Source organism: Micropterus dolomieu, linkage group LG16 (assembly GCF_021292245.1).
Source record: "Micropterus dolomieu isolate WLL.071019.BEF.003 ecotype Adirondacks linkage group LG16, ASM2129224v1, whole genome shotgun sequence".
NCBI classification, from domain to species: Eukaryota; Metazoa; Chordata; class Actinopteri; order Centrarchiformes; family Centrarchidae; genus Micropterus; species Micropterus dolomieu.
The window spans coordinates 18924302-18938456 of record NC_060165.1 but is presented as its reverse complement, the minus strand read 5'-3'; the positions used below and the strand labels follow the sequence as shown (position 1 = coordinate 18938456).

Below are 14155 nucleotides of genomic sequence, written 5' to 3'. Positions count from 1 at the left end.
ATTCTGTTAAATGCTACAACCACATAACACTTTCTACCACTTAATGCACCCCCCCACCCCGCCACGATACAAGATGACAAGGACTGTCACTTATCTCAAAAGGTCGCAGACATAATGATATCTTCTTGTAAAGCTTCAAGAAGATAAACAAGCCAAGATCTACTCTTTACAAAGCCTTTTGCTGACAAACTACATTCACATGCAGTGAAACCATTAATTCACTGAGTGATGAGACAGAAAGAATTTTGATGCTGTCTGAATGTTAATAGAAGTTTGATGTTGCTGGTAAGAGCAAATTAGCAGCCTTTTGTGACAAACTAGAGGCAGATATGAATTGTCTCTGCCCTCTGTGACTAGTACAAATGATAGATCTTATAACTTTTCATAAAAATGGTAACAGGGATTATGGAGAAAGCCTCCAGCACTTTCCATCAGCTGAAAAAGGCTATTGTCTGAAAATTTGGTTGACATTAGTCCTGATGTGCTTCCTGTATAGATGCTTCCCTCCCCACTCTGTCATTAAGTGAGCGAATGAATGCATTTCAGTAGTGTAACAGGGGTTCTGTGGGTGGATGGAGGCGTCATGTTCCAGGATGGTGGCTCTCATTTAGTCAGGTTGGTGATTGGCATTTTGATTCATCATGAATGAGAGTGTGTTGAGAGCTAGGCAGAGGAACTGAACCCCCCGCCACCGTCACATTGCATTACCGACTCAGTGCCATGGTATCATCGCATCACATTAGTCTTAATGAACACAAGCGAGTCGACTGAGGAGAGAGATAATCAAACTTTTATTAAATGTCTTAATCTTCTGTACATGCATAATGTAATGGGAAGAGAGATGGGTCTGTGATGCCTGCCAGGGGACCTTTACCCCAAAATATGTGAAAGTATGTGGAAGCAAAGTTATCTATTGACTATTAAATCTATAAATTATTTGCCCCAGTGCAGGAGCTCAATGAGCAGCTCCTCCGTGGAATACAATGATGTAAATACAGAAAGTAAAATGCCAATACCAGCCAAGCCTGTTCCCTTGAGAAAACAACAGAGATGCATTTCAAATAGTATGTTCCTTCAGTTCATTTGGTTATCATACAAAAAAAATGCACTGTAGCTCACTCCACACATCTTAGATGCAATAAACAGAGCAGCTAAACATCTATCAAATATCGCAGAGACATAACTTGTAAACGAATTACAGAAAGCAAAATGCTTTTTAAAAAAGAATCCACGTATATACTAGGCGAGGGTTTCACCCTAAAGCATTTCATCAAGGACAAGTATAATACTCAGATGTTAACGTTGAAATGCGTAAAGCATATAATTGGTATCATTTTAATTTGGAAATATGAGTCATTTAGGTTTGTAGATGCCCTACAGGGATTCAAATGTACCAAGAAAGTATTGGAAGAAAGTAAATCTGGCACTAATGTTCATTAATAAAGCACCAGGCTTTAACTTTTGTTTTTAAGAATTGAAAAATAAAATCTCACATGCATTGCAAGGCACTATGCCCACTTTGGCTGATGGTACTGTAGCAGTAATTATGTTGAATTTGGTCCAAGTGTGCCTCGACAGAAGTTTACTGAAGAAACCTGCACTCAGACACAATTTAGACATTGCAGCACTGGAGATCTTTTTAAATATACCTGGGTACAGACTTTTTTCAAACCTCTAAACAAGTTTTAAAAGACTGTGTGCGCTTGTTTGTGCAGCACATACATTCATTTTACTTCTGCTTTTTGAGACCTCATCAAAAAAAAATAAATTGAAAAAAAAAATGAACAATCTAAATGGCCTATATACAGTACATTTACATTAAATACGTATATGATGACAGACAATCCTCATGAGACTGTCGGAGAACATTAGCCCCTAGTTCGCTCAGCTTATACAACAGATGGAATAAATCCTCCTGAGGGAGGAATGTTTTTAAGGCTGTGACGCTGAGGACGACTACTTTACAGTTTCACCTCTAACAGACAGAAGAGACAGAATCAAACAGGTAAAAGGCCGTGCTGCTGGACTTGACCCAGGGCAGGAGCAAAGAAGAGAATACAGATGATCCATTCATCAAGGGGAGACTGGGTTGTTTGTGGGGGGGTGGTTCTACCTCGTCAGCTGACCCACAACTTTCAGCAGAGTCTTGTTCTCCTGTTTGAGTTGCTCATTCTCATCTTCAATGTCATCCAGGTCCTGCGAAAAGGGGCACAAAGGACAGCTGTGGTGTTGGCACTTTCCAGACAGATTTAGACACATGAATATTCACAACCCTGCTTCTATACCTTTGAGGGCCCCCGTCAGGTTGGAGTGTTAGTCTGAGAGTTAAAGCGGGCATTACTTGTTGCCAGGCTTCCCCCTCAAGCCAGGCTGCCTTGATAGCAACAAATTAGACATTAACAGCTTCAATTAGTTGCAAACGAGAGTGGCTCTCAGTTGCCACAGGGTTGTCTCATCAAAGTGACACTCCTCATTTTCGGTTTCTTCCATCTCCGGTCATGATTGCATGGCTGCTGAGAATGAGCCGAACTCCACTTAGAGAAATTGGCTTTTTGCATAGACAAAGTGGGCTCTCGTGTTACTTTAAAGCGGCTATAATCAATATTGTTATCAGGGTTTTTCTTTAATTACCTAGACTGTGGCGGGCAGTCTCACAAAATCCTGAGGGGAACCCTGATTATCATAACGATGTGAAAACAATGTGAAAGGGGTTGCTCATAGTGATCAGCCTACAGAGAATTAGCTCCCCACTGCTTTACAGAGCTTTAAAGTGGCTTCAGCTCATTGTTCAGCTGTCTGGCCTGAACTTTATTGTTTTAGTTCACTCTCACCTGCTGTCTTAGTGTCATTTTTGGCTGTAGCAGGCAGCTGTTTACTGAAGGAAAAAAGCTCTAAAAACCCACAATAATGTTGCTCTGTATGTCCTTGATGTGATGTCCATTTTTTGTTCGCAACCTATTTCTCCAAACCCCAGGTGGCCAAAAGAAACAAGCAGTTATTACAGGTCTAACCTTTGAAAATGCTAAATCTACTACTTGCTTTATCATTAGATGGAAGATATCATCTGCTTCCATCACATGGATGTGTGTGTGCTTACAGGGTTCTGCGCAGACAGGATTTCTGTCTTCAAAGCGTATCAAGAGGGAGCTTTATGTCCGGTTGTTGAGCTTTATCTTTTCTTTCGCTTCCAAATAAACTTCTATAGTGACTGAGGGGGTTCAATCTTCTTCTGCAGAGACAGCAGACTGGATCAGCTGTTATCTCCTGCTTTCCCATCAGGCCTTGCGGGAGCCTCTCTCAGGGACATTTCTGATGGCTATCAACGCGTTGACCGTCCTCACATAAAGCCCTTCTCTTATGACCTGCTTCCTGCCCATGTGATGCTATCAATGCGGTGTCTCCTGCAATATTGCACTCGTACTGTTTGCAGACGGGTTGTGTAGAGTGTATCATAATGACTCAAGGGTCAAGATAATAACCGAACACCACCCATTCGACTGCTTGCTCAAAATGTACACATCACTAGCCGCTGTATGTTTTGGCAGAGCTTGATCTCTTGTTTAGATTTGATTGGCTCTGCAGGGGAGAGCTAAGGTCTTTACTCTCTGAATTTGAGACATGAAAGTATTTCAGATCTATCCCCCTCCTGCTACGTTTCCCTTCAGAGATGCCAAAAAACAGAGATGTATTTTACCACCAGCCTCGGTGACCCAGAAAACACGGGCAAAGTCTGCGAGTTGAGGAGGGATTGTTGACAGTCTGGGGCGAGAGGGAGATGAGGGTTCAGAGGGTTCAGAGAGTTTTCACTCTGGCTGCTGACGATAAAGAATCCTCAGCTTACATGAGTATCCCCTGACCTTTCAACCCTGACCACAGTGTGAGGAGGAAACAGGACCCCGACCCATGGGGGAATACCAAACTTAAAAACACACCTGAACCCCAGATAGAGGGTTCACATTAGAGTGAACCCCCCTGCCCCCCAACCACAATCTGTCCCTAAATCTGTAAATGTCTTAACATTAACATGTCTGTAAACAATCCCCAAACCTATACTTGTTTTCATTTAACTCCTGAACCTCTGGCCATCCATTTCACTTTGGCATCATCTGTGCTGGTCACAGGCTTTTCCTGATAAAATGACATTCTCAAGGCTGAGGCTCATTTAACTTATAAAATAATGTACGTTATAATGTCTTATTCTTAATCCTCTTTATCCCTGATGAGACATACAGCTTCGACAATCTGTCTCCATTGAGACCTATCTTGTGCTGCATGTTGTGCCTTGACCCATTTAGGTCATTATAACACGGTCCATCCTAACATAACTCTGCACCTGATCCACTAGTGGAAATTGGACTGGGAGGGATGGAATTAAATACATATTTGTCCTACTAATGTTGAAGATGATAAATGTTTGGATTGAGATTGGATTACAGATATTTCTTATTAGCTAAGCTCAGCTGTTACTTATAAATTCATCCTTGAAAAAAAGGACCTGCTTTTTGAGGGGGCATTTTCGCCTAGTAGTATTTATTATTATTATAAATCAGCTAACAATAACACTTGATTGATGTTAGTTTTGTCCAGTGAAGATGTTTATTATTCTGTGATGTTTAAAACATTAAAACTATCAATACTAACCGCCTCAGATTCACTGTGCTGCAGTTAGACGACAAGCTTCAACAGCTTGAGGGCTGTTTGAGAAATGCCCCTTATCACACTTAAAAAAAAATAAAATTATTAAAGTGAATGAATGAATGTGAAATTACACAGTAAGTTTAAGGTTAAAACTCACTAGACTCAAAGTTTTACGTCTAGTAGATCTTTGAATTCTGCTGGACTTGTACCAAGCCTACCTTAAAACATTCTGTCTGAAAGTAAATCAAAAGAAAGTAGAGTGAGAGATTTCACCTGACAGATATACTGACATTTAAAAGTTGAAGATTGTGTTGATGGTGTTTTCAGCTGCTACTGCACTATTTCTTACTTATTGATCCCTCTCTTTCTGGCTTTATTCAACAAAATGAAAATACCCTCAAATTTAAGCTGACAAAAAGTCAAAGAAAGTCCTTCAATTTGCTTGAGACGTACAATTACCTCTCAAATTTGTACCCACCAGGCAGTAAATTTGTTTTGGTGGATAAATCAATAAGACATTAATGTCACATGCCAAACTGACCACTAACTTTTAAAGCTCAAATGTCATGGTAATGCATAGTGTTTAAAATGCAAATTGCACTTAAATGCCTCTGAGTAAAAATGTGCAATTATCTTGTAACAAGTGTGTAAATCGAAGAACAGATGTTTGTTAGTGTCCTAATCCTAATGGACTGCCAGGAAGTCATCGTAGCACACAGCTATTATACACCACTCCACTAAAATGCCAGATGATGATTTACAACCCCCACAAGCCACCTACACATGAAAACAACAAAGGAACGCTCAAAATATCAAGACATCAGAGCAGAAAATTACATAGGCTGAACTCACTCTGTTCAGTAAGTCAATTTCTTCCTTCAGCTTCCCGATGAGGTCGTCTTTGTCCTGGTGGGCCTTAAGCAATCTGCTGTTCTCCTGACGCTCTCGGGCCAGCTCCTAAAAAAACAAACACACATAAATTAGTTATTACATTTGTATTTATGTTAATACACTTTGCTATTGGACTAAAAGCTGCCCTGTAATTACTTCAGTTTTACGAGAAATGGTAATTGTCAGATCCAGAATGCCTGCGCTTGAGCTGCCTGAAAGGAAAAACTCTATATTAACTTTTTAAAAGGCTAAACACATTGGGACTAGGGGTTTGAATGGGGCGGCTGCTGCCCCAAATGAAGGAGTTCAAGTATCTCGGGTCTTGTCAACTGCAGAAATGTGGTCATTGTACCAGACTGTTGTGGTGAAGAACAAGTAGAGCACGAAAGCCAAGCTCTAGATTTACCTGTTGGTTTACCTGACCCATGGTCATGAGCTCTGGGTAGCCATAGAAAGGCTCGCAGATGAAAGCTGTTTTCTTCACAGTTGGGGTTCACCCTTATAACAGGTGGGGGTGTTCTTGAAATGAAGTAATTTGTACAATGTGTCGTCTGACCATGCCTAAAGTAAGCAAGAGGTGCAAGAGTGTTTTGAATAGCCACACTTGATTACAAGGCAAAAGGCCTGCCTTCATAGAGCAGGTGAGAGGTTATGATTCGTGCCAATAGGGATGGGGTGTGTAATTTTGGACCATGGACCAAGGACATTCACAGTGTCAGTGTTGACAAGTGACAGAAGTAGTTGTGTGAAGAATGAAAAATTTGAATTGTTTATTTTTGGAAGATTGAGAAGGTTTAGGTTAGAGGGTTTCAGCGACTGTGTGTTGATCAAATAAACTCTGTCGGATGCTTTAAGGAGCTCCGACATTCGAAAACAGCTTGGAGTAGAACTGCTGCTCCATCATATTAAGAGGACCCAGTTGAGGTGGTTTGGCCATCTGATAAGGGTGCCTTTTATATCCCACCTGGCCTGGGAAGGCCTTGGGATTCCCCAGGAGGAGCAACAGGAACTAGCTACAAAGATAGGCATCTGGGCTACTTTGATCAGCCTACTACCACTAAGACCTGAACCAATCAGAAATGGATTGTAGATTGAACCATGTAAAAAGGGTTGAATGTACGTCTTCCACAATATGTATTCTACATTCCTATATGTTTAATTAGGTGGATAGAAAACCTCCAAACATTTCAAATGCAACTGTCTATGGGGGTGGTGATGGCACATAGATAAGATGCTTGCCTTTGGTGTGGGAGACCTGGGTTCAGTTCCCACTGTGACCCATCCACCATTGTGTTCCTGAGCAAGACACTTAACCCCTAGTTGCTCCAGAGGCGTGCGACCTCTGACATGTATAGCAATTGTAAGTTGCTTTGGATAAAAGTGTCAGCTAAATGAATAAATGTAAATGTATTCTGTATGAATTTATCTTTAATTCTGTCCAGCATTTGAAAGCCTTGGATGTGCCAAACCTACAACTGCAAACAGCTGTATTCAACATTTGAGAATATTCAGGCCTGTGTATTAATTTGTTGCCACATTAAGGTCCAGCTTGAGAGTACTCTACTGTGATGAGACTGCTCTACTGAAAGCACATTTTACTTCCAAAAACATCTGGTTAAGACTGAGTCAATAAAAAGCATTGTATTTTTCTGACATGACAGTTCTAATCAAGTATATAATTTTCTATTTCCTAATTCAACATATTTTTCTAAATAAGCAATCTGTAATAATGAACACAACAGACTGTCAGTGAACAATGCTTTAACAGTTCCTTTGTCACAGTGCTTTTGTGCTTCCTTTAAAATTGTACTTGCTTAAAAGCCAGTGTGTTCCAGTCTGTCTCCTCCACAGTGAAAAAAATGGATATTGTTCCTTACTAAGGGAGACTGTATGTAAGATTCAACATGCATAAATGATAATGATGATTGTGTTTATGATGGAAACAAAGATCAGACCAGGATTTCCACAGGTTTCACTTTCTTTCTGTTACAGATAAGCATGAAATTGTTTCCATAGAAACCAACCAGGCAGGTACAGTAGAAGGCACAAAGCATAATGCAGCGGACATAAATATGCCCACCTATGAAACTACTAATCCCGGTACTATAGATAACTGCAGCTTTCAAGTCGTATATACTCTCAACTAAAACACACCTGAACAAACATCTCTTGTACTCTTGTCACACCAATACGTTATGCATGCTGTCTCCATTAGTGGTTTCATTCTGAATGGGTCAACATGTGTCATCTGACCTGGCTCCATGACTCTCCTCCCAACCTGGTTTGAGGTTATACATTACCTGACTTTGGAGAACAAGTGTTTCTGTGAGTGATGCGTATTTATGATGATCAAACATACTGCACATCTCTGTACTTGTGAGGTTTTTCAGCAATGCCTAAAGGACCTAAAGTTGCAGCCTGGTGTCTCGGACCGGTGTCATACACACTTCCTCTTGTATGGGAGTGAAAGAAACAATGTGCAAAAAAGTATGAAATGGGATTTTTAAAGTGTTTCTAGTCATTTGACTCAAAGAAAAACCTTGCACGGAGAGTCACTGAGGTCACAGCGGTACTTACTTTAAAACCTTTATTTGAAAACCACCCAAGTGACATTTGATTCCGAGTTGAATTTCTACAGTGGCAGCAGAGAGGGGTTGAGTGTCTGACGGTGTATCTGCACTGTAAAAGGTCATCTCTTCAGCAACGCTGAGGAGAACTTCTGCCAGTGCTGAGCCACAGTTTCCAGCCAGAAAATCAGAACTCGGGTGGCAGCTCAAAGGACTCAAAGCGGTGTGTCTGATAGAGGCTTTCAGTCGACCAAAAGACTGTTGTTTAGACTCCTACATACTCAGGGAGCATTGAAAAGTGTACAGGATTTAGTATTGATAGCAGATGTCAATCATAAAGCTGATGCTTCCTCTGTGATTTTACATTTCCATGGTGCTTCGGGTCGATTTAACTGTGGTTGCACCCAGGGAAGTATAGGAAGGAAAAGCCACTGAAACTCAGCTAGGGATTTACTTCGCTAAAGGATTTTCTTCAGAATTCATATCCTATTTCGGGGTGCAACTGACAACTTCATGGTCGAGCAGTAGGCACAGTGGAAGATGAGTTTACGCCACAGGACAGCACTTTAGAAGAAGAAATCATGTATGTTTTGGTTCTAGTCAGGACAGTAGCTACCAATAAGGACATGCGGCCCTGTCCTCAGTATGTGTGGGTTTTACAGATATGAGTGGGAATTTATATTCTATATTCTTTAATTTGACTTTTTGTATGAAATGTTCTGAAATATTTAGTATTATTAATATTAAAAAAATATTCCTGGCAGTGTGAAGAATGATTTTAAACAGCTTTTACTTTAGGGTTGAGCTGAATAAAATCCAAAAGTGAAAGTCATTTGGTTCTTATTCCATTGTGGTTGCATATTTAGCAGTGGCTGCTGCTGTAGCAGTAGGAAGATGAACTGGTGATATACTGTAAAATGTTAAAACTCCACTGGCAAGATGTTCCATAAAATGTTAAGCCTGTTTGATACGAAAGACTTCGGAGTCCCGCTCCATATGTAGTTGCACTCTTAAGAACAACACCATGACCTTCTCGCAGCAGGGAGGAGATAAAACCTGCCAACATGTGTTTTCTGACTCATCTGGACCATGATACTGAACAGTTTAGTCTCAGAGCAGATGCCCACATTGACTCACCTTTTCAAAAGCAAAGATTTGAAAAAATAACATTGTTTTAAGGCTGGCATTAACCTTTGTAATGGAAACCCGACAAACTCATGTGAGTTATATAATGAAATGTGATTATTTGCAATTAACAATTATTTGCCATCTTGTCAAGAGTTAGATATGAAGATTGGTACTATTCTCATATCCAGCAGGTGATTAGCTTAACTTAGCATGAAGACTGGAAGGAGGGGGAAACAAGTTAGTCTGGTTCAGAATAAAAAATTAATATCTATTATTCACCACTTATTGCCTTGAGATATTCAAAGCACATATTTTATAGTAAAACCACAACATTTTACAGTTTGGTTTGTGTCCATGTGAATAAGTGAACTTAAGAAATACTGGTCACATATATTTTTTTCAGCTTCTCACTGCTTCCAGTCTTTATGCTAGGCTAAGATGATCTCTTCCTGGCTCTAGCTCCATAGTTAATGCACAGACATGAGAAAGCGCATTGATCTTTTCATTCAACTTTTGGCAATAAAGTAAACCATGTAAATGTATTTCCCAAATTGTCAAACTAAACATAACTTAACTGGCTTGCGTTTGTATTGGCGGAGTATTAATTAGTGCCAGTAGTGACAGTACCTGAGTAGTAATACGGTCAAGAGTCTTACCTTCTCCAGCTCCTCCAACCTTTTCTCCAAACTCCCTGGTGCTGTAGCTCCTCCATCTCTGCCGTGACGGTTGTGTCGATGTCTGCTATTCCCACCAACCTCTTCCTCAGATCCTGGCCCTGCAGAGCTGTTACAAAGAAACACACAAAAACATAACTATACAAGTTGAACGCTCATGTTTTGTTTGTTTATTACTTACTTACTACTTATTACAAATTCTTCACATGCAAAAGAAAGTTGGGAAAAAAAGAGTGAATTTTCCACTCTCCAAAGTGTCAAATACTGTTTTCAAACTTCAATGGGATGACACATCCATCATCAAAAGAACAGGTGGGAATATCTTCTGCGTGTTTGCCCTTTCAATTAGGCATGCATTATTAAAACCCTTCTGCCTTTTATTCCATTAATGGAGAAAAGGCCGTCAAGGGTTTGCAACATTGGTGCAAAAAGGATTCTGATTAAGAAACAATTTACATATTACAACTTCAAATAGGCTCAAGAATGGCAGCTGCAACTTGTGCGTCACTGTTCTTAAGCTGGTGAGAAAAAAAAATGGTTTTAAAGCATTTTGTATGCAGCTTGAGCAGAACATTAACCTTATCTCTTCTTCACTTCCTTGCTGCTTAGAGACGGATTCCGGGGAAGTTGGGAAAGAATATTTGTGTGCAGTTTATTTTCTTACTGACCTTATTTCAATAATTATTGACGTGGAAACTTGGAATGAGTTGCTGGCTCTGTACCTCCCCGACTACAACAACTCCCACTCCCTGGTAGGAACAGATTGTGCCAGGTTTATAAAATCTCCCCAGGAATCAAATTATTGGGGAGCCTGTAGGCATCAGTGAATTATCTGAAGGGGGCTGTCTGCATATTTCTACAACTGAAACCGACAGGAAAGCTGCTGGCAAGACAAAGGACAAATATAACTCCTATGTACCATCTGCATTCCTTTCAGGATCTGCCAAATATGATGTTCCCATTATTAGAAGATTTCACAAAGTACTTTTAACTCTGAGATTGGAGAGGCAGTAATGGTCAATATGGTTAAAAATTGTCACAACATAGATTTTCTGTTGTATTTCTCTAGGCCCTGCGATGGACTGGCGACCTGTCCAGGGTGTACCCCGCCTTTTGCCTGATGTCCGCTGGGATTGGCTTCAGCCCCCCGCGACCCTGTACGCAGGATAAGCGGTTGACGATGGATGGAGGGATGGATATTTCTCTAGCATCTCTTAGCTTTTACTGGATAAATGACAGTGTAAACACATGGGTGAATTTTTAGACTACACCTTGACACCCCATGCTAACACTTTCTTAAAAGGCGCTGGAAAGTTTCTTACTGTGACTGATGGGATACTAAATGACCACACTATGTTCTGCCAGAGTTAGAATAGTTTTAGTCATTTTGAGATTGGGAGATTTCTGTTTTTTTTGTTTTTAATCTCTTTTCTTCTCACTGGTTTGACATGGGCAGTTGAATAAAGGTGATGTCATTTATTACGGTTCACCAATCAGAGTTTAGTGGTCCAAAACTCCTGAGCTAGCAGTGTAAACAGCAACACTGCCCTGGAGCTCTGGGCTCCCAGTCCAGCAGAGTCAGCTAATATAACCCTAGGCTGACTGGCTAACTGAGCTAATTAGCAGACAGTAAGCAGCAGTTACTTTAGCAACAAGTAAAGCTAAATCTTTCCATCAGGAAAGTTATTTTGTCCATAAAATATTATCAAGTTTCACAAAAATCAGTTAATAAAGTCTTGTTTTTGTGCAGTAATCAGCAGGGGCCGGCCCCCAGAAGCACTCCTAATTCTTGTCTCATTTGTGGTCTAATAAACAGTAAATTCATCAAATTCAGTGCCCAGTATTGCTATATTCCAAGCTACAGTTGCTGTCATACACACATTGTGTCAACATGTACCAAGAATACCAAGCTAGCTTCTTCTTAGCTGAAGATCCACAGTTGGTGGGGTGTAATGTAGTGAAGGAAAGCGTTACACACTTCTTGTGGGTGATCGTCCCGGGCCAGTTCAGGACACCGACTGGGAATGAAAGAGGCACCGTTCTCCCTATTACAAGTCAGTGTACCATTTTTCAAGGTAAAATAGTTGTATGATGTTTCTTTAAAGGTAAAGAGCATTTCTGTAAATATTTACAAATAAGGCATTGTGGATTATCCGGAATTGCAGAGAAATGCAGTACAGCTTCTTTATTTATCCATTGTTAAGTGTTATGGTCAAGCGGTCTGGGTAAAGAATAAGAACATGGAAAACAGCTGAAGATCTTTGCAGAATGTGGTGAAATACGTGAAGAGGGCAAATGTACGTTTACAGTAAAGTACAAGATATTTCATGATAGATATGGCTTAAAGTTATGGTCTTGGGTAGTTGGTTTTAGCTCAGCAATCACTTTGATTTGATTGACTTTTGATTTATGTTTATGAGGGAACATATTTCAAACACCAAATATACCAAATATAAAATGGACATTTTCATATCGTCCAGCATGTTTTTTTGCTGGATAAACACTTAATGAAAAGTGACAAACTACAGACATGAGCCTCATGATGTAAACACAGGCTTAAGTTTCATATTCTATTTCACTCTACTCAGCCATTCTTCTTTTCTCTAGTGAGGTTTCTGTGCCATTTCTCATACACAAGCAAAGGCGGTATTTTTCTGTAGCTTGACATTTACAGAACCAACAGCTTATTTTCGCTCATTCTTACATAGAGCCAAACATTGCTGTGGCCATCGCTTTTGATCAAGAGGGAGTCCTTGAAACGTTCTTCTTGGCGCACGCCTACGCCAAGATAAAGTGCATTTCATTTGTCTCTCTCATTCACAGCTACTCTTTTTTTCATTTCCATTTTTGTTTTGTTTTTTTAAATTGGCATGAGCACACACACACGTAAGCATGCATTACAAAGCGTGACAATGAATACATCCCTTCAACATGATGCCTAAAAAGAGCCACATACAAAACAATGACATGCCTTGTGTGTTTACATCCATGCATGTCATGTTGTTTCTAGAGATATTTCCCTGGTCGCACACACACACACACACACACACACACACACACACAAACAAGAGTACTCTAGGGTGCTCAGCGGGTGTTGAAGCCAAGCCTAAACATCCATGGCCTCGATACTAAATATCACACCGTGGCCCATTAGCACCCTGCAGGGTGAGGTCTGGGGGAGAGAGAGGCTGAGCCAATCACACACTCTTGGGAGCCTCAGCAGGTGGGAAGGAGAAAGCAGAGACGCAAGAGGCTACAGCAGCAGCCACAGGTTTAACAACGTCTCTCACAAAAGTGTCAATGTGGAATGAGTCAAAACTATACTGGAAACCACAACACACAGTGCTCAACCATCTGATTACCACCATGCCTATTTCATGATACTTACCATTCCCTCAAACTCCATTCACAGTCGTTTTAAAGATGTAATCAGTAATATCTCCCAGTCCCTTTCCAAAAGATTCCGATAATTTATGGGTGGGGGCTTGCAAGTGTAGCTGATCAATGTCAATCACTTCTCTTTTATCTCCATGGCAGCTGATATTTCAAGCTTTCTAGATAGGCAGAGATGGCCCAGGTGTGTTTTGGTTTTGAATGCTCCAATCTCCAAGGTCCCTGATGAGCTACCCAAGATGAGCTTCAGTATGTACATAGTTTCTTTTTGTATTATTTCTTTTAAAAAAGGTAGAAGAAGCTTCAGACACTGAACTATTTTTGATACTGATGAAGTTTTGGGATGCAAGCTAACAAGTTAAAGGGAAACTCTGGTATTTTTCAACCTGTCTAAGTGACAAATTGGAACAACTATTTTTGAAACCGGTTACAGCAATGTAATCCTTTCTGGGCATATGTGCACCGCCAACGTATGTCCACTAAAAGTGCTTGTTTTTGCCACTGAGCAACAGTGTTGTCACTCTGTTCAAAGTCACCAGACTCCACTGACAAAAACAGTAATTTTATCTCACAGAACACAGGAATTGGTGGTCTACTGCAACATTACAAAAGGAGTTTTTTTGTTATTGCAAATAAACTGCTGCTTCGATATATTAGTTAGTTTGTGTTATTGTGTGACTTTGGGGTTTTATAGATCTGAACGTCACACAGACTTACAGAGACCCAACAATTCCCACCATGAGAAAGTGCTTGGCCATAGTGGCATGGAAAGGCTCCCGCTTAACAGGGAGAACCTAGACAAAGTGTGGGCCTCAATATCACATACGACACATTTATTTAAAAAAATATTGCAAATAAAGGCGG

The 14155-nt window shown here is 40.4% G+C and overlaps 1 protein-coding gene across 1 annotated transcript in view; it reads right to left on the bottom strand.

Moving 5' to 3' along the window:
• Positions 1–768: 768 nt before the first annotated feature.
• The window catches only part of pawr (PRKC, apoptosis, WT1, regulator), a 72345-nt gene continuing 58958 nt past the window's right edge, over positions 769–14155 (bottom strand). Inside the window, exons 5-7 of the mRNA XM_046071868.1 lie at positions 9881–10007; positions 5491–5595; positions 769–2196 (exon numbers count right to left, since the gene is read on the bottom strand). Of these exons, the coding sequence (XP_045927824.1) occupies positions 2110–2196; positions 5491–5595; positions 9881–10007 (319 nt within the window). The 3' untranslated portion in view covers positions 769–2109. The remainder of the gene's footprint in view (positions 2197–5490; positions 5596–9880; positions 10008–14155) is intronic.